At 47.1% G+C, this 24,082-nt stretch overlaps 2 protein-coding genes across 3 annotated transcripts; both read right to left on the bottom strand.

The window, feature by feature from the left end:
- Positions 1 to 896: 896 nt before the first annotated feature.
- LOC138828181 (HLA class II histocompatibility antigen, DO alpha chain) lies at positions 897 to 4,529 on the bottom strand. Its single transcript, XM_070024011.1, has 5 exons — positions 4,393 to 4,529; positions 2,703 to 2,951; positions 2,053 to 2,334; positions 1,600 to 1,736; positions 897 to 1,332 (listed from the first exon to the last, which is right to left on the bottom strand). The coding sequence occupies exons 1-4, from the start codon at positions 4,472 to 4,474 to the stop codon at positions 1,609 to 1,611; spliced, it is 741 nt and encodes a 246-aa protein (XP_069880112.1). The 5' UTR covers positions 4,475 to 4,529; the 3' UTR covers positions 897 to 1,332; positions 1,600 to 1,608.
- A 12,900-nt stretch (positions 4,530 to 17,429) lies between these two features.
- Positions 17,430 to 23,082, bottom strand: LOC138828180 (HLA class II histocompatibility antigen, DP alpha 1 chain). 2 transcript variants are annotated; one of them, XM_070024009.1, is made up of 5 exons: positions 22,893 to 23,082; positions 19,314 to 19,559; positions 18,639 to 18,920; positions 18,313 to 18,466; positions 17,430 to 17,607 (listed from the first exon to the last, which is right to left on the bottom strand). In XM_070024009.1, exons 1-5 carry the CDS (start codon positions 22,972 to 22,974, stop codon positions 17,604 to 17,606), a joined length of 768 nt encoding a protein of 255 aa, XP_069880110.1. In that variant the 5' UTR covers positions 22,975 to 23,082; the 3' UTR covers positions 17,430 to 17,603. The 2 variants fall into 2 exon arrangements, with proteins under 2 accessions (XP_069880110.1, XP_069880111.1); XM_070024010.1 differs by lacking the exon at positions 17,430 to 17,607 and having other exon boundaries at positions 18,309 to 18,466; positions 22,893 to 23,001.
- Positions 23,083 to 24,082: the final 1,000 nt, after the last annotated feature.

Genomic DNA, 24,082 nt, shown 5'->3' with positions numbered 1-24,082 from the left:
GGTTTTTTGTTTGTTTGTTTGTTTTGTCAGTAGTGGGGCCTGAGCTCTGGGCTTGGGTGCTGTCCTTCAGCTCTTCAGCTCAAGGCTAGCACTCTACCACTTGAGCCACAGCGCCACTTACAGCTTTTTCTGCTTAGGAATCTAACCTCAGGCCTCATGCATGCAAGGCAAGCACTCTACCACTGAGCCACCTTCCCAGCCCCTCCTTATGGGTTTTAATTTTTGTTCAGAGTTAACTGAAATCTTCCTGGCCCCCCTCCTTTTTTTTTTTTTTTTCCAGTTGTAGGGCTTGAACTCTGGGCCTAAGCACTGTTCTGAGTTCTTCAGCTCAAGCTAAGCGCTCTACCATTGAGCCACAGTGCCACTTCTGTTTTCTGAGTGGTTTATTGGAGATAAGAGTCTCACAGACTTTCTTACTCAGGCTGGCTTTCAACTGCGATCCTCAGATCTCAGCCTTCTGAGTAGCTAGGATTACAGACATGAGACACCAGTGCCCTGATCCAGGCCCCATTTTTAGATAGTGCTCAGGTGAATTCATTAGACCTTGTACCCAGGGCACAAGAAAATTTCCAAGTCTACTCTGCTGCTCTCCTAATATGATTAACCCTATTGAGGGAAGTAGCCATCTTAGCTAGGTCTTGGGTGTCACTTTGTCATGCCTGAAATTCAAAGATGATTTCGTTGGTCATAACTGGATGCCAGTGGCCTCTCCGCTCAGATCACATCCAGACACAGGTGACATTCCCATGAACCTTTTCTCTCCCAGGTACCCTACATAACTGTTACTTGTTGGACAAGTTGTAATAAGTAAGACACCCTGCATCACTTTCAGAGAAACCTGAATTTAGGAGAAAGATTTCATGAAATTCTTGAGAAACGACCCATGGACAAAGAAGCACACAACAGATAAATTCAATATGACACAACTACACTGTCCCGAAGAGGGCCGCCAATGGAGTCATGCTCATACATCATTACCCACACGTCCTCTTAGGATCCCAGCATCCCTCACACCTGGGAGCACAGGCCTAGACACAGTAAAAAGCGCACACATCATTAGAAAATGTAGGGTTATTGTCCAGCATTTTGGATAAAGCAAAAACACTGGGGCTTGGGAGTAGGAAGGGAAGCTGAGTGCACCCCAGCATCCCACTGTAAGTACTGGAGCCAAAGAGGAGGGGATCTACAGGACAGAAGTTGAAACCATTCAATGCCCGTGCTGTGAGGACGTACTCAGTTCACTGTGGTGCCGAGCATGCAAATGCGGCCTGAAACCTTTGAGGGATCCATGGATCATTTCCCATGATCTGTTTCTCTCTGAGAGCTCATCACCTAAAGTAGAAAAACACCTGAGACCAACTTCGTTCAAGCTTACAATTCTGGATCCTTTTAATGCCCACCTCCCCCCAAAAAAACTTACTTCTTCACCTCATTTTCTGCTTTTCTATTTCCTGTCCAATGCCTGTCTCCACCACTCTTCCCCAATCATTCTCTCCCCTCAGAATCTCTGACACTTCAGTCCATCCTATTCTGAGTTGTCCACCCTTTTCCCCTCCACCCCCTCCCAGAAAAGTAATGCCATGCTTCAGGCTTCTATACCTGTGAGCATCAGCCATAGTGGTGCCTGAAGATGATGAGGATGGTACCCATGAGGAAGCCCATAAAGCCAATGGCCAAGCCTAGGGCAAATACCAAGGTCTCCATGGTATCTGGGGGTTGGGTAGACACCTGAGGCTCTGGAACAGAAAGGAAGGTCAGGAGGCTGGGAAAAGAACTGTAGAGTAAAAGAAATATAGAGCTGGGCACTGGTGGCTCACACCTGCAATCCTAGCTACTCAGGAGGCTGAGATCGGAAGATCATGGTTCAAAGCCAGCCTGGGAAGGAAAGTCCATGAGACTTTCCAATTAACCATCAGAAAATGGGAAGTGGAGCTGTGGCTCAAGTAGTAGAGTGCTCGCCTTGAGCTGAATTGCTGGGGACAGCACCCAGGCCCAGAAGACCGGAAAAAAAAGAAAAAAGAAACGCAATATGGATTAGGGGTGTCTCCCTACCCCAGTGCTTGAGGAGAGGCTTGTTCAGGCCCCAGTGCTCCACCTTGCAGTCATAGACGTCCTCCGATGAGGGCACGAAGGTCAAGTAATGGAACTTTCGGAACAAGTGGTCAGGCTGAGAATAGAAGCTGGTCTGGGCCACTCCCTCGGTGATGGCTTGACCATTGCGCAGCCAGGTGATGTCGATCACAGGGGGGAAGATGTTGTCCACAATGCAGATGAGAAGATTGGGCTTGCCCAGTTCCACTCGAAACTTGGGAAGAACGGTCACCCGTGGAGGCACTAGGAGGAACAAGGCCCTGAATTCCACAGGCTCACCCCCATTACATCTGGGCCTCCCAAGGCTCAGGATGAAGGGGTACTTCCTCCCATTTAGCTTTCTGCAGACAGGAGGTGCTGGGGATGTTAACCATGGGGCAGGAAAGAAGGGAGACAGCGGGAAAGGAGACTGGGGAGGAAGAGGGACATCAGCTAATCTCTGGGGGGGTGTCCAGGTGCCTGGTCTCAAGGGGATCTTGCCTCAAGGAGAAAAAGGGTGCTGGGGGGGACTGGGCAAGAATGTGGCAGAGTTGGGGGGAGCTAGGTGGAGGAAGATACTTCTTTGGGCCTCCCCTGCCTGGCTGGGTAGGGGCGGAGGGAGGGCAAAGTACCACTGATGGCTCTGGTTCTGTTGGAGCGTTCCACTAAGGTATCCAGATGGACTTTGATCATGGCAATGCTGCTCAGCCCACCCTGTGGGTCGAAGTTCATGAAGTCACCAAACTCAGGCAACCGCCACACTGCCTCTCTATTCTTCCAGTCCACAGAGAACAGTTGTTCGCCATCAAATTCATGGGCAAACTGGCCTGAGGCACCGTAAGACTGGTAGAAAGCTGGTCCATAGGAGCCCATGTGATCAGCTGTGTTGAGTGAAAGCAGGACCAGGGAGAGAGAGGAGAAAAGGGTATCACTGAGCCGTGATAGGTGGTGTGTTTGTTGAGTCTCAGCCCGGGCCACGTCCAGGGGTCACATGTGGAGGCTGAGTCCATTCTGACACTGGCCTGGCCCTCACAGAGCAGAGGAGCTGCAGTGGGAAGGGCTGGAGAAGATGGAGGCACCAGGCACATGCCCAGAACACCAGAGCCAACCCAGGCTGGGAAGAAGACGAGCTGCCTAAGATGGGGCTCCCAAAGTTAGGTCATTGTTATGAATAGCCTCTCTGGCTGTGCTGTCAGGTCCTGTGTGTGAGACAGTGAATTTGGGGAGCGGGGGGGGGGGAAGGGTTGAGAAGGAAATGATTAAAGGCAGGCACAGAAGCAAAACTTTCAGGACAGAGATGCACCTTAAGGGAGGGAGGGAAAATAGGTGATGACTGACAGGAACATTAAGGAAGTTCTGTGACACACAGAGACTGGAGGATAGGAAAATGTGGCCTCAGGTATTATGAAGTGCACAGAAGAGGCCGGGACTTCAAGGCTCATGCCCCTACCCTTCTATCTCAGATGGTGTGCACTGAAAGTTTCTTAACCCATCACCAAGTACTCAATTTCCTAAAAATCAGAAGTTAGATTTTAGTTGTCACATTGCTCTTTTTTTTTTGGCCACTCCTGGGGCTTGAACTCAGGGCCTGAGCACAGTTCCTGAGCTTCTTTTGCTCAAGGCTAGCTAGCACTCTTCCACTTGAGCCACAGTGCCACTTCTGGCCTTTTCTGTTTATGTGGTACTGAGGAATTGAACCCAGGACTTCATGCATGCTGGGCAAGTGCTCTACCACCAAGCCACATTCCCAGCCCCTCAGATTCCTTTATAAATCTTTTTTTTTTTTCAATTGTGGGGCTTGAACTCAGGGCCTGGGGACTGTCTCTGAGCTCTTTTATGCTCAAGGCTAGTGCTCTAGCCACATTTCCTTGATCAGATTCCTTTAGACTTTAGATCTCTGAAGTTATTTAGTGTTCTTGGACTATTATATGCCAAAAACAATGAACAAACTAACAAACAAAAAACAAACCAAGTGTGGACATGCACACCTGGAGTTCATATCTAGACAGAATAGTAAATTCTGTGATGGAGCTTCACTAACAGGGTACATTGTGAGCCAGGAAGAGGTAGAGAAATCAGAATGCTTCCAGCTGAAGCAGGTAATGGGCTTCAGAGAAGAGGAAAGAATAGAGTCTGAACACAAACTCCAGTAGAATGATTGGCTGAGCAGCACCTCTGTTTATATCCAGAATGGATGTGGTAGAGGTGAAAGGGCTGTGGAGTCTCTAGGTGGAGCAAGTTGTCCATAAACCAGAAAGAGAAAGGAACAGCCCTCTGTGCTGTATCCCTAAGTCCCTCTTCCCAGGGGCCCTCAGCACTCACCTGTGATGACCCCAGCTTCCTGGGGGCTCAGGAAAGTTATCAGCATGAACAGTCCTGGGATCAAACCCACAGAGAGGGCCATTGCCCTCCTGGGTTTTAACCAAGTCAATCTTAGGCTCTGTTGAGGGGGAAAGGAACAAGATGGAGGTAAAGAACAGACCCTTGTTCTATGTAGCCAATCAGAGCAGTTCTCTGACTTCACGCGTCTGTCTCTGGGTAAAGAAGCACACAGCCTGGGCCTGAAGGTAGAGGAACTTGCTGGGACACCTGCACTGGAGGCTTGGTACATCGGGGTGACGAAAAGTTGCTGCTTTGGGATGATGTGGATCAACAGTCACTACCTCCACTGAGAAGGAGTCTCTAGAAGGAGATGATAGAACTTCAAAACACCAAATGTCTGAACAGTGGCAAAGCCTTTCTATATCTGATAATGTTATATAGGAAATCCTTCTTCCCCTAAAAGTTTCTGTGGATAAATTTGGAGTTAAGAAAAAAAAGAAAAAAGAAGAAGAAGCTGGGTGCCAGTGGCTCACACATGTAATCCCAGCTACTAAAGAGGCTGAGATCTGAGGGTTGGGGTTCAAAGCCATCCCAGGTAGAAAAGTCCCTGTGAAACTCTTTTTTTTTTTTTTCGGGGGGGGGGGTAGGTCCGGTAGTGGGGCCTGAACTCTGGGTCTGGGCACTGTCCCTCAGCTCTTCAGCTCAAGGCTAGCGCTCTACCACTTGAGCCACAGCGCCACTTCCAGCTTTTTTCCTTTTGCTTATGTGGTGCTGAGGAATTGAATGCAGGGACTCATGCATGCAAGGCAAGTGCTCTACCACTGAGCCACCTTCCCAGACCCCCTGTGAAACTCTCATCTCCAATTAACCACTCAAAAACTGGAAGTAGAGCTGTGGATCAAAGTGGTAGAAGACTAGCCTTGAGCAAAAGAGCTCAGGAACAGCACCCAGACTCTGTGTTCAAGCCCCATGACTTACAACAAAAACAACAGCAACAACAAAAAAAGACCTCTGGCCAACAGGGCAGCTCACACCTGTAATCCTAGCAACTCAGAGGGCTAAGATCTGAAGGTCATAGTTCAAAGCTAGCTAGGGCAGGAAAATCCCTGAGACTCTTATCTCCAAGAGACTCTTATCTCCAATAAAGCATCAACAAAGCCAGAAGGGATATTGTTGCTCTGGTAGAAGAGCCTAGCCTTGAGCACAAAAGCTCAGTCATAGCACCCAGGCCCTCAGGTCAAGCCCCAGGACTGGCACAAAAGAAGAAAAAGGAAGAAAGGTGAAGGGGAAGGAAGGAAGGAAGGAAGGAAGGAAGGAAGGAAGGAAGGAAGGAAGGAAGGAAGGAAGGAAGGAAGGAAGGAAGAGAGGGAGGGAGAGAGGGAGGGAGAGAGGGAGGGAGGAGAAGGAAGAAGAGGAGAAAGAGAGGAATGGAAGTCCAGCACTGGTGGTTCACACTTGTAATCTTATCTATCTACTCAGGAGGCTAAGAATGTGATGCAAAGCCAGCCTGGGCAAAAGAGTCCACAGACTCTTACATTCAATTAACTAACAAAAAGCTTAAGTTAGGGGCTGGGAAGGTGGCTCAGTGGTAGAGCGCTTGCCTTGCATGCCTAAGGCCCTGGGTTCGATTCCTCAGCACCACATAAGCAAAAAGAAAAAAGCTGGAAGTGGCACTGTGGCTCAAGTGGTAGAGTGCTAACCTTGAGCTGAAGAGCTGAGGGACAGCGCCCAGGCCCAGAGTTCAGGCCCCACAACTGGACCAAAAACAAAAAAAAGCTTGAGTTATGGCTCAAATGGTAGAGTGCCAGACTTGAGCAAAACAAGCTAAGGAATAGCATCTAGGCTATGAGTTCAAGCCCCTGCACAGGCACACAAAAAATAAAGATTCTTTAAGTGGCCTGCTTGCAGGGTGTTTGCAGGCTGTTATTACCTAGAGATGCACTAGAAGGCACTCTTACCCCTTCAAGGTCTCAATTCTCTTAGATTCAACAATTTTGTGTGTGTGTGTGTGTGTGTGTGTGTGTATCTTCTTTTACTCTTACTTTGCTTTAAGCACCGTGCTAACAGCACACTGAGATCTGAGGACCATGGTTCATGGTTCAAAGCCAGGCCAGGCAGGAAAGTCCATGAGACTCCTATCTCCAATTAACCACTAGAAAACTGGGAATTGGGGCTCAAAGTGGAAGAACACTAGCCTTGAGTGAAAAAGTCAGGGACAGTGCCCAGGCCTTGAATTCAAGCCCCTTGACTGACAAAAAAAAAAAAAAAAATCCAAGAAAGTGGATTTTATTGATGAATCCTATGAATGTCTTCCTGTCTTCAATTTTCTGGGGTAATCATTATAGACATCATTACAGGATGGCCAGTGATGTAATGATCTCCTCAGAAGTTTTGAGGATTCCTGACAAGCCAGACAACTGATGACAAGTAGTCAGGAGTTGACAAGGGGACCGTGGCTGGCAGTGATTGACAGTGGGACATGTGGTTGACGTCATCCCTCGCTCCAGCCTCCTGCCCTGGCATGCTGGTGTGGGTATTTTGAGGCCAGCTCTCACCATGGCTGCTACCTTGTTGCTATTATGATCACTTTGCAGGCTCTGTACATCTGCGGGATCTGGAAGTGATTACTTCCTCTTCCATATTCTGACTTCTCTGAATCCCATACCCTTGGCCATCTCCTGGAAGAAACTGAACATTTAAGCTCAAATCACCATTAAATCATCATTAAAATTCACAAGAGAAAGTAACTATTTGGAAATAATGCAAATGATGGTAAGATGATAAGAAAACTTTTTTTTTTTTCTTATCAGTCATGGGGCTTGAACTCTGGGCCTGGGTGTTGTCCCTGAGCTCCTCAGCTCAAGGCTAGTGCTCTACCACTTGAACCACAGTGCCACTTCCGGTCTCACTGACATTCCTGCCATGGCTGGTTTTGAACCACAATCCTCAGATCTCAGCCTCCTAAGTAGCTAGGATTACCGGCGTGAGCCACTGGAGGCTGGCCAAGAAAACCCTTATACTGGGCATTTGAAGGTAGTTCTTCCTTTAAAAGGCATTATTTGGGGGAGAGGGAGTACAATCATCTCTCTATAGGATAAGGCAGATTCTTTCATAATTTCTTTCCCCTTTCTTCTTCCCTTCTTTTGGAATGACATCTGGGCTACACTTAAAGACTATGGGGAACTATGCCTGGTTGATTCTCTCTGTCTCTGTCTCTATCTCTCCACCACACCCCTCTGGTAGAGCACTAGACTTGAGTTAAAAAGTCAAGCCATGAGCAAGTGACTCTGAGTTGAAGCCCCCGTACTGGTACATATGCACACACACACACACACACACACACACACACACACACACACACACACACACACACACACACACACACACACACACACACACACACACAGAGATAATAATGACTCCACACACACACAGATAATAATGACTCCTCAGCTATAGAAGCCAAGTCTTTCAGGATTTCAGAAACACCTTCTAGAGAAGAAAGTGCTAATGTCTGGCTTTGGAAACCATGACTTTGCTACAGTTGTCAGTATTTGATGTCAGAATATTGTTTCTGCTTTAATGTTGTAATAAAAATCCTAATTTTCCCTAAGATAATGGATATATCTGGGTGAACCATTATAAAGTAACATACCAAGAAATGTGAAGGGGAAATCTTAAGACCTGTAATAAATTAATATATATATATATTTTTTTTTGGAGGGGGGGGGTCTGGTCGTGGGCCTGAACTCTGGGCCTGGGCGCTGTCCCTCAGCTCTTCAGCTCAAGGCTAGCGCTCTACCACTTGGGCCACAGTGCCACTTCTGGCTTTTTTCTTTTTGCTTATGTGGTGCTGAGGAATCAAACCCAGGGCCTCAGGCATACAAGGCAAGCACTCTATCACTGAGCCACCTTCCCAGCCCCGAATTAATATATTTTTAAATAAGTTTTTTTATTGTGAAAATACTGTACGGAAGGGTTACAATCTCATAGCAAGATAATGAGTACATTTCTTATCAAGCATTGTTGCCTCCTCCTTTGTTTTTTCCTCCCATACCCTCCCTTCCATCTCCACAACTACATTTCCACCCCCCTATAAATTAATCTATTATATTAAAATACATTCCTATGAGCATCATAGAAACATGAACTTATATTTATTAGCTTTGGGTATTTTTTTTGGGGGGAGTCCAGTCATGGGGCCTGAACTCTGGGCCTGGGCGCTGTCCCTCAGCTCTTCAGCTCAAGGCTAGCGCTCTACCATTTGAGCCACAGCACCACTTCCAGCTTTTTTCTTTTTGCTTATGTGGTGCTGAAGAATCGAACCCAGGGCCTCAGGCATGCAAGGCAAGCACTTTACCACTGAGCCACCTTCCCAGCCCTGGCTTTGGGTATTTTATTTGTCATGAAAAAGCACTCTAATGTATTTTCCTAAACCAAAGGTCCCTTTTTTCCTTGCAATTACTTGCTTCTCTAGACTAGGAAAACAACTTCCAACATTATTGAAAACAGTGACTCCTCGTGCTTGCTCTAAAATTGTTATGTAACACACCACAGATGTTTGTTAATTTTTCCCTACCCAAGAGAGGTTAGAGAGAGAAGAAGACCTTTGAATTGGGCCTTGGAAGATAAACACAAGTTTATAGCTGGATAGAATAGGACTGGAAAGAAGCCAAGCAAAAACATAGGTAGAGGCTAGAAAGCAAGTGACAAAATAGAAGCAATTCAGTGGCCAAAGGAAATGAAGAGGTTACTCTTGAAAAACTGGCTGTTATAAAACGTGAGCACCTCTTCTGGTGGGCTAATAGTAATGGAGTTATAACTTCTCTATAATGAGAAGTAGATGCCATTTTTGTTTTGGAGCCAAGATGGATACTGGGCTAATTGAGAAGACAGGCATTAGACTGAGTTGGTAGATGGATGGATGGATGGACGGATGGACGGACGGATGGATGGATGGATGGATTACCCCATCTCCCTGTCATTGTCCCAAACCTTATTCCCCTCCTGACATTTCAATCACCTTCCACCCAAGCAGTTTCCCTAACCCAGTGCCTACTTGCTGCCAGGCACTTCATAGGAACTTGGTCTGCTGGACACAGGTGATGCTCTTGGATCCACACTACCCATTGGCCCATTAAAGACTAAAGAAAGTTTTCTGTTGAAGAAGTAAATGTTTCCCCAGAAATCTTACACAGTACAAAGTTGACTGTTCTGCTTTCACTTTCCAGTCATGAGCAAAGTAGCCCAGAAAGCCACACCCCTTCCTGAAACTACTTCCGCCTTTCGCAGAACCTAGAGTCAGACTCCCTGCAATGTGTTCTTTTCTTTTCCTTTTTTGCCAGAGCTTGAACTCAGGGCCTGCATGCTGTCCCTAAGCTCTTTTGTTCAAGGCTAATGCTGTGCAACTTGAGCCACAGCTCCACTTACAGCTTTTTAGTGGTTAATTGGAGAAAGAGTCTCACAGATTTTCCTGTCCAGTTTGGCTTTGAACTACCATCCTCATATCTCATCCTCCTAAGTAGCTAAGAGATTATAGGTGTGAGCCGTCAGCACCCTGCAAAGTTTTGTGAAGAAAAACAAACAAACAGGGGCTGGGAAGTTGGCTCAGTGGTAGAGCGCTTGCCTGCATGCCTGAGGCCCTGGGTTCGATTCCTCAGCACCATATAAGCAAAAAGAAAAAAAAAGCCGGAAGTGGCGCTGTGGCTCAAGTGGTAGAGTGCTAGCCTTGAGCTGAAGAGCTGAGGGACAGCATTCAGGCCCAGAGTTCAGGCCCCACAGCCAGACCAAAAAAATAAAAATAAAAAAAAAAAGAAAAATAAACAAACAAAAAAACAGGTCTCCTTTTCTTGGTAGAAATTATCTCTATTATTTTTTTTGTCAGTCATGGGCTTGGCCTCTGGCGCTCAGCTCTTTAGCTCAATGCTAACGCTCTACCACTAGAACCACTTCTGGTTTTCTGGTGGTTTATTGGAGATGAGTCTCATTGACTCTCCTTCCTGGGCTGGCTTTGAATGATGATCTTCAGAACTAGGATTACAGGCATGAGCCACCAGTGCCTGGCTCTTCTGGTCTCTTTTTTATCCTAGTATAGACTCCAGTTCTGATTGAAAGAGCAAGTTGGGCCTTCCACCCCACAAGCCTCAATAGTATTTCTATCAGCCCTGAGGTATCAAGATGTCTAGACTCCAATGATTGGGAGTTTAGGAAAGGTGTGAATGGGTGTGACCCAACTAATAAGAGTGCAGGACTTCCTTACTACAGTGAATTCAGTCCTTAACAAATGAACTGCCATCAGTGTCCGGTGCTGTGAATTTATCAGGCCCAGCAGCATGGATCTTCCATAAGCACCAGCTGACAAGAATATGAGCATTCTCCTTTTTCCTTTGGTAGGAGGGAAGCAAGATTTAAATTTGGATAAGCCCTTAAAAATGATTTCTGATCCTCCCAAAAGTTGAGCCTGGTATTTAAATAGGCAGCTGTCAGATAACCAGAATCTACCTTTGGAGCTTAAAATGTGTCGTGGGGCGTGTACATAGTTAAAGGCAGCCCCAGATGAGCATTTGGGCCTCAGGTATTAGAACACTGCTTGCTGCAAGGGCTCGCAGGCCTCCAAGCCTCCTTCTAGCTACTGGGTCTAATTCTTAGATAGCCCAACCCCAATGGTTGAGGGTTGGACCCCCATGTTGGGTTAGCACTCATAGCACCAATCTTCCTTTTTCACAGATGTATAACTGAAACTTGTCGTGAAGGCAGAGGCCCAGGCAGGGGCTTTGATTAGACCCTCTTTTTGTTGGTGGAAAGCTTTAACAGCCTCAGAGTTTCATTCAGTCAGGGATAGGGAAGGCACAGCACTTGTCTCCAAATGGCCGAAGGGGACTATACCAGCACATCCTGGAAATCAGATCATGGTAGGCCCAGGAAGTCCCTTGGGGACTATGCTGTCTATGGGATGGAAAAATCTAGACTAGGAACAGTCTTACTCTCCCTCAGGGTCTTTGTTTCTCCTTCCAAAGCAAACCCCAAGTAGGTGATCTTAGTCTGACATGATTGGGCTTTTCTCCAGTGACACATTCTATCCCCTGCTAGCCAGAAAGAGACTCAGTAGCAGAAAAGGGGGCCCACAAAAGAAAAGGACATCTAAATATTGTTTTGTTTTTTACCAGTCCTGGGGCTTGAACTCTGGATCTTGGTCCTGTCCCTGAGCTCACGGCCACACTCTACCACTTGAGCCACAGCTCTACTTCCAGCTTTTTGTGGTTAATTGGAGATAAAAGTCTTACAGACTCTCCTGCCTGGGCTGGCTTTGAGCCTCGATCCTCAGATCTCTAAGGTGATCTTCTCCCATGATTCCAGAGTTACATTGTACAGCATCCTTAGGCTGCTGTAGGAAACCCCCTGTACGGCAGGCATTTGGGATAAATTAGGAGGCTTAACTTTAGCCCCCCGCAGGCCCTCAATAATATAGTCAATAAAATGTGTTCAGTGCCATTTGTCCACTTCACTGTCTGGACCCCACTTGGGGTCTGATCTAGCCTGCTCTCCAGTAGGACAGGGGTGCAAGCTCCACTTCTTCCCTCACTCCTCCATTGTAGGAAGCCCTTCCCTCTTGGTAAAGGCCATGTGATAGTCATTTCCTGCTTCTCCTTCCTGGTTTCCAACTCACTGTTTCTCCAGAGAAGTCAGAGTCTGATCCAGTGCCATCACATCCTTCCAGGAGAAGTTCAAGTTTTATCTCCCCTCCCTAAAGGCTTAGATATACTGACCAGGGTTTTCCATATAACTATACAAGTCCTTTTATTTCAATGCTAGTTCTGGGGCTTGAACTCTGGACTTGGGCCCTGTCCCTGAGCTATTGTGCTCAAGACCAGTGTCTACCACTTGAGGCAGAGCTCTACTTCTGGTTTTTGGTGCTAAATTGGAGATAAGAGTCTCATAGATTCTCCTGCCTCTGCTGGTTTTGAATCACGATCCTCAGATCTCAGCCTCCTAAGGAGCTAGAATTGTAGGTGTGAGCCACTAGAGCTGGCTTCTAAATCTTTTTAAATCTCTTTAATTTCACTTAACCTGAAGGACACATAAACCCTTGCCCTATAATGCATCTGGAGGGGGAACTGTCCGAATAGGGGCTGGGAACTCCCACTTCCTCTCACATGGCCACAAGGAACACTTGGAGGAACAGCGCGGTCCATCCAGCTGGGATGGGGTGAGGCAAACTGTCCCCTGGGAGCAGAGCTCAGGGCCTGTGGATGGGGGATGAACTCTCCGGACTCTTTGTCTCTTTCTGGCTCCATTTTGGAGTGTGGGCCATGCAAAATGGCCGAGGTTTTAGAATTCAGTTTTCAGATGCTCAGCCACAGAGTTCTTAAATGAAGGAACAACTGGACAGAGGAAACTTCCACCATTTCCCTTCCCATTTACAGAAGAGAGGTTAAGATTGTGTTATAGTTTAGTATCCCCCATCAGGCCCTATTTCCTGGTCATCTAGCAGGCCTTGGGGCCAAGCTTGGGTACAGTAGAAGATGAGAATTTTCTTGGGAAGGCTTTGTGGATCCAGGTGTTTCCAGTGTTGCACTAAACATGCCGGGGGGTGGGAGTAGTGTACAGGTGGATCCATCTGGCATTTTGGAAGGTGAAACAGACATACTTGGACAGGAAAAAAAGAAAAACTCGGATCAGACTTCCAGTTAAGCTAGGTGTCCCTGGGGCGGAAATCCCACATTGGGATGGCCTCCCTTTCCCCTTTTCCACCCTCCACTGCCAGCTATGGTCAAGGCCAAGAGAAAGGCCTGAGATCCACCCCCACTGCAGCCATCCTGCCAGCAGGGGGTGATGGGAAAGAGAAAGGGAGAGAGGAGGGGTGGGTAAGGAAGAGAGGGAGAGAGAGCGAGAGTGAGAGCGAGCGAGCGAGCGAGCGAGCGAGCGAGAGAGAGAGAGAGAGAGAGAGAGAGAGAGAGAGAGAGAGAGAGAGAGCCCTCATGGCTAGTGGGGAAAGAGGAAAAGGTCAGAAGAATCAGTTCTCTCAAGGTAGCAAGGCAGTTCAAACAACCACCAGAATCTGGTTGCCTATCTGTGACCTGTAGTTGACTCACAGTGTCTACCCTCACACCTTTAAACAGAAAGTATCTAGACCAGAAAGTGCAGTGCAAGTCTGCTGCAAAGCTGGATGGTGCAAAGCATGGTCAGAGGTCTCCTTGGAGATCTGGACCCCACAGAAGCACTGGCCAACATCAGGGTCACTTCCAAGGTGCTCTGCTCCATTTAAGCTGATCTCAGTGAGCTCTAGATGTCTTTGTGCCCCACATGGGCACCAAGATGATGCAAGCATGGGTTCTTGTTTTCTAGACAGTATAGAAATAATGCCAGGAATAGAAAAACACTTGAGCAAAAGAGAAATTTGATACAAAAGGAAAAATAAAACTGCCTGGAGCTGGGCATCGGTGGCTCACGCCTGTGATCCTAGCTACTCAGGAGGCTGAGATCTAAGGATCACGGTTCAAAGCCCTCTGGGGCAGGAAAGTCTGTGAGACTCTAATCTCCAATAAACCACTAGAAAACTGGAAGTGGTATTGTGGCTCAAGTGGTAGAGCACTTGCCTTAGCTGAAGAGCGGAGGGACAGCACCCAAACCCCACTATTGACAAAACAAACAAACAAACAAAAAACTGCCTTGGGGCTGGGAAGGTGGCTCAGTGGTAGAGCGCTTGCCTTGCATGCATGAGACCCTGGATTCAATTCCTCTGCACCACATAAGCAGAAAAATCCGGAAATGGTGCTGTGGCTCAAGTGGTAGAGCGCTAGCCTAGAGCTGTAGAGCTGAGGGACAGCGCCCAGGCCCAGAGTTCATGATGCAAGACTGACAAAAAAAAAAAACAAAAAACTGTCTGGAAAAAGGGACAAGGAGCCAGAGCTGGTTATCTGTCTCTGCTGTTTCGTTGCGGGGAGGGGGAGGGGTCTCCTTTTATCCCCTCCTCAGGAATTGGGGGCCAGGCAAAAAGGGTTGGTTTTTCCTTTCCCAGGAAGGCCAGGAACTTTTGAGCTGGTGGGGGGAAGTCTGGGTGGGTGGGGAGTGGAGAAGATTTCAGGAGTGATGGATGCTGGGCTCCTGGGAGAGGGATCCTAAGATCAGTGAAAGCGATGGGCTGCTGCTATTTATTTATTTACTCATCTATTTTTACTATTAAGGCCACTGCCCACAGCTGTCTTTCCATCCATCTATTACCTCCATCACAGTCGATGAGGAATAAATACAGGGCTTAGGGTTGTAGCATATGAGAGGCTCTAGGATTCATACCCCAACCCCCCAATAAACAGAGAGGCATCCCTTCTACCTAAAACATGAAAGGGGAATGGCCTTAGAATCACTTCCTCGGACTGCCTTAACCTCCCATCATCTTAGAATTGACAAAAGAGACTGTATATGTGCTTCTGTATCACTTCTCACTAGCCTGACCACAGACTCGGGAGTCCATCTGTATTCTAGCCTGGGGAGCCAGCCAGGGACTTCCCAGGTAAACAAAGGGGACGCAGGCTTCCATGCCTGGATTTCCCCTCTCTCCACCTCTGCACTTGTCATAGGAAACTCCTTGTTCCTCTTGGCCTCACGGCTCCTGCACAGACCAGCACGCATGCCAGACACAGCTTGGCTCACACAGCCTTCCAGCTGGCCATTCTCAAAGGCTTAGTCTGCCAGAAACTAGTGACGCTGACTTTCACCCACTTGTTATTGGATAGAGAAAACCAAAATAAATAAATAAAATATGTGGTTTACCAAGTGCCAGTGGCTTATGTCTGTAATTCTAGCTACTTAGGAGGCTGAAATCTGAAAGTCATAGTTCAGAGCTAGCCCAGGCAGGAATGTCTGTGAGACTCTTATGTCCAATTAACCACCAGAAAACCAGAAATAGTGTTGTGGCTCAAGTGGTAGAGTGCTCGCCTTGAGCTGAAGAGGTCAGGGACGGTGCCCAGGCCCAGAGTTCAAGCCCCATGACTGACCAAAAACAAAAAAAAAAAGAAAACAAAAGTAAGTGGTTCCTGGGAATGGGTCTTATAAGCTCATTAAAAAAAATACTGCTGATGATTGTTGATTGCCTGCCTGTTTGATTCTTTCTTTCTCTCTTTTTTGGTTCAAGATTGGAACTGGAACTTGGTATCTGACATGTTCACTCATTGGTTATCACTATACCAGTGGAGACATGCCTCCAACCCCTGTCTGTTTAGTTGAAATCTCCATGAAGTATGACACGCACAAATATTTTGCTTGGTTATAGCTCAGTGTTTGCCTTATTTGGGCATGATGTGGTGAGGCCTTTGCCTTATATGGCCATGATCTGTGGCAGCCCATGATGAACTGAACTTCAGCTGCTATGTTTGCTTGAGACTCAATTATGCATTGGAAGAATATATTCCTTTTGGTTGTTTCTGAGGGGACAGGGGCTTTAACTCAGGCTTGCTGGGCTTACTTAGATGGTTAGCGCTTTACCACTTGAACCTTGCCTTCAGATGGCTTTTTTGCTGGTTACTTTTTTTTTTTTTTTTGGGTCCGGTCGTGGGGCCTGAACTCTGGGCCTGGGCGCTGTCCCTCAGCTCTTCAGCTCAAGGCTAGCACTCTACCACTTGAGCCACAGTGCCACTTCCGGCTTTTTTCTTTTTGCTTATGTGGTGCTGAGGAATCGAACCCAGGGCCTCAGGCATGCAAGGCAAGCGCTCTACCACTGAGCCACCTTCCCAGCCCTTTGCTGGTTACTTTTGGAGATGAAATCCAGTTGACTTTTCTGTCCTGGCTGGCTTCAAACCACAATCCTTGGAATCTCAACCTCTTGAGTACCTAGGCTTATTGATTTGAGCCATTGATACCAACAGTGGTGGCCCAGACGTTTAACCCCATTTTCAAGAGGTGGAGACAGGAGGACCACAAAAGAAAAAGTGGTGATGAGCCAGGTGTTGGTGGCTTACACCTGTATTCTAGCTTCTTGGAAGACTGAGGACAGACAATCATGGTACAAGGCCAGCCTGGGCAGGAAGGTCCAAGAGACTTATCTTCAATTAACCACCAGAAAACTGGAAGTGGAGCTGTGGCTCAAAGTGGTAGAGAGCCACTCTTGATCTAAAGAGCTCAGGGACTGCACCCAGGCCATGGTTCCAACACCATGACTGACAAAGAAAAGAAAAAGTGGTGATGGAATCTTCAAAGGTGTGGGGCCTAGTTCAGGCTTGGTGGCATAGGCCTGTTTTCCCAGCTGCTCAGGATAAGGAGGCAGGAGGATCATGATTTGAAGTCAATCTGGGCAAAGAATGAGTAAGAACTTTCTTACTTTCTTTTTTGGCTCTTAGTTTATCCCATGAAAAATACTCCTAGGAAAATCCTATAGTTACAATCTAGGCAGGCGACGGAAACTCAGGAATTGCCAGATTTGCCTGAAATCTTTGATCCAGACAGATTAAATCTCTTCCTCAGAGAATCTAATTTGCACTCTTCAAACTACATCCAATAAAACCTTTATCCAAGGGGCTGGGAAGGTGGCTCAGTGGTAGAGTGCTTGCCTTGCATGCATGAGACCTGGGTTCGATTCCTCAGGACCACATACACAGAAAAAGCTGGAAGTGGGTGCTATGGCTCAAGTGATAGCCTTGAGCTGAATAGCTCAGAACAGTGCCCAGGCCCAGAGTTCAAGCTCCACAACCAGCAAAAAAAAAAAAAAAACCTTTATCCAAGTCAAATTTCCCCATTACCTTCCTTCCACCCAACTCCATCCCACAGTTAGAGAATAACCCAGACCTGAATCAACATTCTCATACCCTCCTACAGAACCTTCACCAACTACATCCATAACTCAGCTTCAGATAACACCTTCATAAAACATTCATCATAGGTGGCCTAGTCCCAAAAAACTTCCAGCAGAAAGAACTCAGTCTTCCAGCTCTGAAATATAGCAGAATTTGTTGATCACAGGATATTTGGGGGAAGGAAAGCAGTGAAGAGGAAGAGAAATGCAGTGAAGGGATCATTTCCACGCCAGAACAACCAAACTGCCAGGATGAATTCATTACCTCCTGTTTATTGGGAACTTTACAAGTAAAGCTTTAAGGGGTCTTCAATAAAGTCAGTCAGTGGGGCAGAGAGCATAGGGATTGAAAAGGAGAGTTGAAATTGGAGCTTGTGGGGCTATTGGTATCCGGATCTTTCAAGTCTTCTTCCTTTCAGAAGTGCTGTTATCTGCAGCAAAACACACACATTACTGGGTTCAAGACTGTAAGCTCAGACTCTCCATTCCCTTTATACCCCACCCCCATTTCTTGGTCCTGTCCATGTCCCAAGGAGATCATCACCCCTGTACATGCCCAAGTCCATAGTAGCAGGAATCAAGACGTGTCTTAGCCAGGCACTGGTGGCTCAAGCCTGTAATCCTTGCTGAGATTTGGGGGTCATGGTTCAAAGCCAGGGTGGGCAGGAAAATCCATAAGACTCTTATCTCCAACAAACCACCAGAAAACTGAAAGTGGGCTGTGGCTCATGTGGTAGAGGGTTTGTCTTGAGCTGAAGAGCTGAGGGACAGCGCCCAGGCCCAGAGTTCAAGCCTCTTCACACACACACACACACACACACACACACACACACACACACACACACACACACACACACACACACACACACACACACACACACACACACACACACACACAGAGTCACGGTCCGGCCAGCCTGGGAAAAGGGGGTGGAGAAAAAAGGCAAGACCCTAGCCCACAAGTTACCAAAGCAAGAGGGACTGTGTGGTTACTGCTGTGCATTTCTGTGCTTTTAACCCCAGATCAATGCACATGGATGGAAGTGTTCCTTCTTACTTGTTGCACCACAGACACAAAGCTCTCTCCCCTTCTCCTCTGACTGCATCCCAATATCTCCAGCTGGGCAACAACTTACAGGAGTCCCTGGTTTCTGGGGTTGTGTGTGGAGGAGCGCAGGGCCCCTATGATGAAGACAGTGCCAACGATGATGCCCACCAGGCCGACCACCAGCCCCAGGGCGCAGACCACATTCTCCGTGGTCTCGGTCACCTGCACGGACTCCTGGGCCTCTGCAGGAGAATGAAGGTTTAGGGTCACACGGAGCCAGGGGGAACGGGGCTGCCCTGGAGGCTGAAGCTAACAGACCAGGGCACGGCACGCTGGGCATGGCGGGTTAGGATGAGGAGAGGGAGGAGCGGGTGCAGGAGGCGCTGGGGGTGAAGAGGGAAAAAGGCTCCATACCCCAGTGACTGAGGGTCGGCGCGTCCAGCCCCCAGTGCTCCACCTTGCAGTCATAGAAGTCCTCCGTGGAGGGAAGGAAGGTCAGGTAATAAAACTTGTGGTAAGTGTAATCTTTATTGGGCTGGAAGACGCCCTCGGAGATGCCCTCGGTGACCGGCAGCCCATTGCGCAGCCATGTCACGTTGAGCGCCGGCGGGAAGAACTTGTCCACGTAGCAGATGAGGATGTTGGGCTGGCCCGGCTCCACGGGCTCCTGGGTGAACACGGTCACCTCAGGAGGCTCTGAGAGGAGACAGGACCCGGTAAGGCCCCTGCACTGGGATGAACCCCAAAGGCTCTCCCTTGGCCGGGGTGGGGATATGGTCACTTTGGGTTGCTGGGTCAGCACCAGGAGTCTCACTCCATTTATCAGCTTCACCTCAACCTCCATCTTTATTTTGTCCAAGTTGGGACTCAAACTCAGCACCTGACACTTTCACTCACTGGATGGTGTTCTAACCACTGAGTCACGCCTCCCACATCTCAAACCTCCCTCCTGAGCAAGGAAGGGAGGGAATGTAAACCCTCTACTGGGTTTAGCAAAAGGGCATCTAGGTCTCCCAATCTGTGTGAGGCAGGAGCCCTCCCCTTCCTCCCAGCCAGGGGGCACAAGAAGAAAGCAGACATAGACAGTACCGCTGGGTTCCTGGGTATGGTTAGAACGCCGAATCAGATTATCCAAGTTTGACTTAACTATAGCCATATTAGTCAGCCCGCCCTGAGCATCAAAGGAAAAGGCTCGACCAAACTCCGGCAGACGCCAAATTGTCTCCTTCTTGTCCAGATCCACATAGAACTGTTCATCCTCATCAAGCTCAAACATAAGCTCCCCTGTTGGTCTCTGTGTCTGTGCAAATGTGGCATAAATTGATACATGGTCCACTATATAAAAACAATAGAAGAAAAATAGGCACAAATTAAAAATGAATATAGAAGCCGAACACTGGTGGTTATGCCTGTAATCCTAGCTACTAAGGAGGCTGAGATCTAAGGATCACCGTTCAAAGCCTGCCTGGGCAGGATCATCTGTGAGATTCTGATCTCCAATAAACCACCAGAAAACCAGAAGTGGCTCTGTGGCTCAAGTGGTGGAGCACTCGCCTTGAGCTAAAGAGCTGAGGGACAGTGCCCAAGCCTGGAGATCAAGCCCCACGACCCAAAAAATGTCTATCTATATCTATCTATCTGTCTGTCTGTCTATCTATCTATCTGTCTGTCTATCTATCTATCTGTCTATCTATCTCTATATATCTATCTATGTGGTAAAGGTTTGAGAATGAATGTAAACTTTTTTTTTTTTCTGCAGTCATGAAGCTTGAACTCGGGGCTTGGGCACTGTCCCTGAGGTTTTGTACTGAAGTCTAGCACACTACCACTTTGAGCCACAGCTCCACTTTTGGTTTTTAGGTGTTTAATTGGAAATAAGAGTCTCACAAGGAATTTCCTGCCTGGGCTGTCTTTGAACCACAAACCTCAGACTCTCAGCTTCCTGAGTAGCTAGGTTTATAGATGGAGCCACCCACACTGGCTCCAATACAGATTTATTTATATACAAAGTCAGAAGGAAGAGGGCAAAGGAAGGGTATATGGGAGAAAAAGGAAGTCTGCCAAAAAGCAGACAGAGCAGTTAGGAAAGGAATGAAAAACAAAATGAGAAGCAACTCCATGAGAAATCTAGCTGATTCCCAGTCATTCATTCAAAGTCTGAATCACAACAGTGAGAAGGAACATTTGTGAAGCCACACAGGCTTCACAATGGTGCCAGGCACCATTCTAGTACTTTATATATTTCACTCATTTATAACAACAAGCCTATGAAATAAATATAGAAAGTGATATTTTACAAGTAAGGAAATGCAGAGTGGTTAAGTAACTTGCTTATGGTCACACAGTAATGTGCAACTTGCAGAGTATTTTTGTTTTGGTTGGTTGGGGGGGGGCTTAAACTCTAGGCCTGGGCACTGTCTCTCAGCAATTCAGCTAAAGGCTAGCGCTCTACCACTTGAGCCACAGCACCACTTCTGGTTTTCTGGTGGTTTACTGGAGGTAAGAGTCTCATGGATGATCCTGCCCGGGCTGGCTTTGAACCAGGATCCTTCGATCTCAGCCTCCTAAGTAGCTTGGATTACAGGTATGAGCCACCAGCACCTGGATACTTGTAGAGATTTTTTTTTTTGTCAGTCGTGGGACTTGAACTCTGGGCCTGTGCGCTGTCCCTCAGCTCTTCAGCTCAAGGTGAGCGCTCTACCACTTGAGCTACAGCGCCACTTCCGGTTTTCTGGTGGTTTATTGGAGATAGGAGTCTCACGGTCTCTCCTGCTCGGGCTGGCTTTGAACTGCAATCCTCAGATCTCAGCCTCCTGAGTAGCTAAGATTACAGGCGTGAGCCACCAGCGCCCGGCTAACTTGTAGAGATTTTTATCTCCTAGAAGTTCTCAGTTCTTCTAGGACCAGAAATGCAAAATGGTTTTTAGAAGCCAGGCAGTAATGGTTCATAACCGTAATCCTATCTACTCTGAAGGCTGAGCTCTGAGATCACATTCAAAGCCAGCTCAGGCAGAAAAATCTGTGAGACTCTTTATCTCCAGTATACCAACAAAAAGTCAGGAGTGAAGCTGTGGCTCAAGTGATAGAGTACAAGCCTTGAGTGAAGAAAGTTAAAGGACAGTACCCAGGCCCTGAGTTCAAGCACCAGTACCAGAAAAAAAAGTTTTTAGAATCAGAAAAGGACCAAGAATATTACCTTTCTCTGTCTCTTTTTCTCTCTTTGTTTTTTCTCTCATTTGCATTCTTTCTTTCTTTTCTCTTTCTTTCCATCTTCCTTTTTCTTTCTTTCTGTGTGTATATATTGGAGCTTGAACTCAGGGCCTTATGCTCTTACTTGGCTTTTTTTTTTGTCAGTCATGGGGCTTGAACTCTGGGCCTGGGCGCTGTCTCTCAGCTCTTCAGCTCAAAGCTAGTGCTCTACCACTTGAGCCACAGTGCCTAGCCAGCCAGCCAGCCTAGGAAGAAAAGCCTTCAAGACTCTGTCACCCATTAGCTAACAAAAAACTGAGCTGGACACATGGCTCAAGAGGTAGAGCATGGGCTGAGCAAGAAAGCTGAGAGAGTGGGAAGACTTGAGTTCAAACCTCATACTACAAAAATAAATCATTCAGACAAAATGAACATTAATATTCACATTGTGAATAACCCTGGAAAATCTTTCTGAGCTTCAGTGTTTTCTTTTCTTTTCTTTCTTTTCCTTTTTTTTTTTTTTGTTTTGTTGTTGTTGTTGTTGGTGGTGGTGGTGGTGGTGGTGGTCATGGGGCCTGAATTCTGGACCTGAGCTCTTCAGTTCAAGGCTAGCACTCTACCACTTGAGCACTACTTCCAGTTTTCTGGTGGTTAACTGGAGAGAGTCTCATGGACTTTCCTGCCAGGGCTGGCTTTGAACTGGATCCTCAGATCTCAGCCTCCTGAGTAGCTAGGATTACAGGCATGAGCCACCAGAGCCTGGCTCAGCTTCAATGTTTTCATCTCTAAATGGAAATAATTATATCTCCCTGGAACTTTTTTTTAATGCCAGTCCTGGGGCTTGATCAGAGTCTAAGGACTGTCCCTCAATCAGCCCTCAGTTTTGAGTTTTAGCTCAAAAGTAGCACTCTACCACTTGAGCCACAGCTCCATTTCCAGCTTTTGATAGTAATTAGTTTCCAGACTTTCTGGCCAGGCTGCCTTTGAACCACAATCCTCAGATCTCAGCCTGCTGAGTAGCTAGAATAACAGATGTGAGCCACCAGTACCTCTTTTCCTGGAACATTTTTGTGAGATGTAAATCAGTTAAGAAACTAAGTAGGGGGCTGAGAAGGTGGCTCAGTGCTTGCCTTGCATGCATGAGGCCCTGGGTTCGATTCCTCAGCACCACATAAGCAAAAAGAAAAAAAAGCCGGAAGTGGCGAGCTGAAGAGCTGAGGGACAACGCCCAGGCCCAGAGTTCAGGCCCCACTACTGGACCCAAAAAAAAAAGAAACTAAGTAGGTATCTTCTAAACTGTGACTAATGCTACTGTTAACTCTATTAGAGTAAGAAGAAATGAAAGTAAATTTTACATAAAGGGGAAAATCATAGATTAAAACAGATCTGTGAGTTCTTAAAGCCTCTAATTCCTAAAGCAATAACCTGGCTGTCTGTCCCCCCTCTCACCCAGCCCTGTGGCACGCTCCTCACACTCACCCTTGATGGCACCAGCTCCTTGCACACTCAGCAGGAGAGCCAAGCAGAGAGCTCTCAGGATCCCAGCTTTAGTCTGGAACATTTTCTCTTTAGGGTGCAGGAGAGGGGTCTGTAATTGATGGCTGTCAGCGCAGGAACAGAGCTGAGGAACTGGGGTAGGAAAGGGACAGACAACTCTGAAAATCTCCCCTTTGATAGCCTGAAAATAGCTTTAAAAAAAAAAAAAAAGGTAGAGAGGAATTAGCATAGCTAGACTTAGCCAATCAGAGAAATAACAGAGTTGACGCTCTCTGTTGCTGGGGAAAGAGAACGCTGGAAGGAGCGTTTCCAGGAGCTCCAATCCACAGGACCTTTTCAGATAGAAAAAGAGATCTGAAAAGAAATGTTTATGTTTCATTCAGTTACCTGGGAGGATAAGTCTTACTACATCTCCTCATTCACTTTCATCAGATTTTTCATTCACTATTTTTTTCCCTGAAAAGTGGTAGTTGTTTTTTTGTTTTTGTTGTTTTGCTTTGTTTGCCAATCCTGGGCTTATGGCTTGAACTCAGGGCCTGGGCATTGTCCTTGAGCTTCTTTTGCTCAAGGCTAGCACTCTATCACTTGAGCCACAGCACCACTTGGGCCTTTTACTGTTTAAGTGGTACTGAGGAATTGAACCCAGGGCTTCATGCATGCTAGGCAAACACTCTACCTCTAAGCCACATTCCCAGCCCCATCTGTTCTCATTCTTAATAGCTGCCTTATGCTATATAATTGTTTTCTTCTCTGTGTGGTAACATGTCATTAATATCTGTCTATCTATCTATCTACACATCTATTCCACTGAAATTTCATTACTTATCTAGCTGGTTAAAATAAATATCACTCTCTTGCCTCTACCATGTTTTTGTTTGTTTGTTTGTTTTGTTTTTTTGTTTTGGTCGGTCATGGGGCTTGAACTCTGAGCCTGGGCATTGTCCCTGCGCTCTTCAGTTCAAGGCTAGCACTCTCACCTGAGCTACAGAGCCACTTCTGGTTTTCTGGTGGGTTATTGGAGATAAGAGTCTCAAGGACTTTCCTGCCCAGCTGGCTTTGAACCATGATCCTCAGATCTCAGCCTCCAGAGTAGCTAGGATTCCAGCCATGAGCCACTGGCGCACCATACACTAAGTGCATCATACACTACTAATTTGTCAGACCTCTCACAC

The sequence above is a fragment of the Dipodomys merriami genome, unplaced genomic scaffold (assembly GCF_024711535.1).
Source record: "Dipodomys merriami isolate MVZ:Mamm:240054 unplaced genomic scaffold, mDipMer1.0.p SCAF_16, whole genome shotgun sequence".
In the NCBI taxonomy this organism is placed as follows: domain Eukaryota; kingdom Metazoa; phylum Chordata; class Mammalia; order Rodentia; family Heteromyidae; genus Dipodomys; species Dipodomys merriami.
The sequence above is the reverse complement of the archived record's forward strand: the minus strand, read 5'-3'. Positions and strand labels throughout refer to the sequence as shown.

Bases quoted from the DNA above. Each gene is read 5' to 3' on its own strand.
- LOC138828180 (XM_070024009.1), bottom strand. From the start codon at position 22,974: ATGTTCCAGACTAAAGCTGGGATCCTGAGAGCTCTCTGCTTGGCTCTC. The intron at 18,921-19,313 runs GTACTGTCTATG...GTCTCCTCTCAG, and splicing joins CCATACCCAGGAACCCAGCG to AGCCTCCTGAGGTGACCGTG. The intron at 18,467-18,638 runs GTATGGAGCCTT...ATTCTCCTGCAG, and splicing joins GCCGACCCTCAGTCACTGGG to AGGCCCAGGAGTCCGTGCAG.
- LOC138828181 (XM_070024011.1), bottom strand. From the start codon at position 4,474: ATGGCCCTCTCTGTGGGTTTGATCCCAGGACTGTTCATGCTGATAACT. The intron at 2,952-4,392 runs GTGAGTGCTGAG...CACTCAACACAG, and splicing joins GGAAGCTGGGGTCATCACAG to CTGATCACATGGGCTCCTAT. The intron at 1,737-2,052 runs GTAGGGAGACAC...TTTCTGTTCCAG, and splicing joins GCCTCTCCTCAAGCACTGGG to AGCCTCAGGTGTCTACCCAA.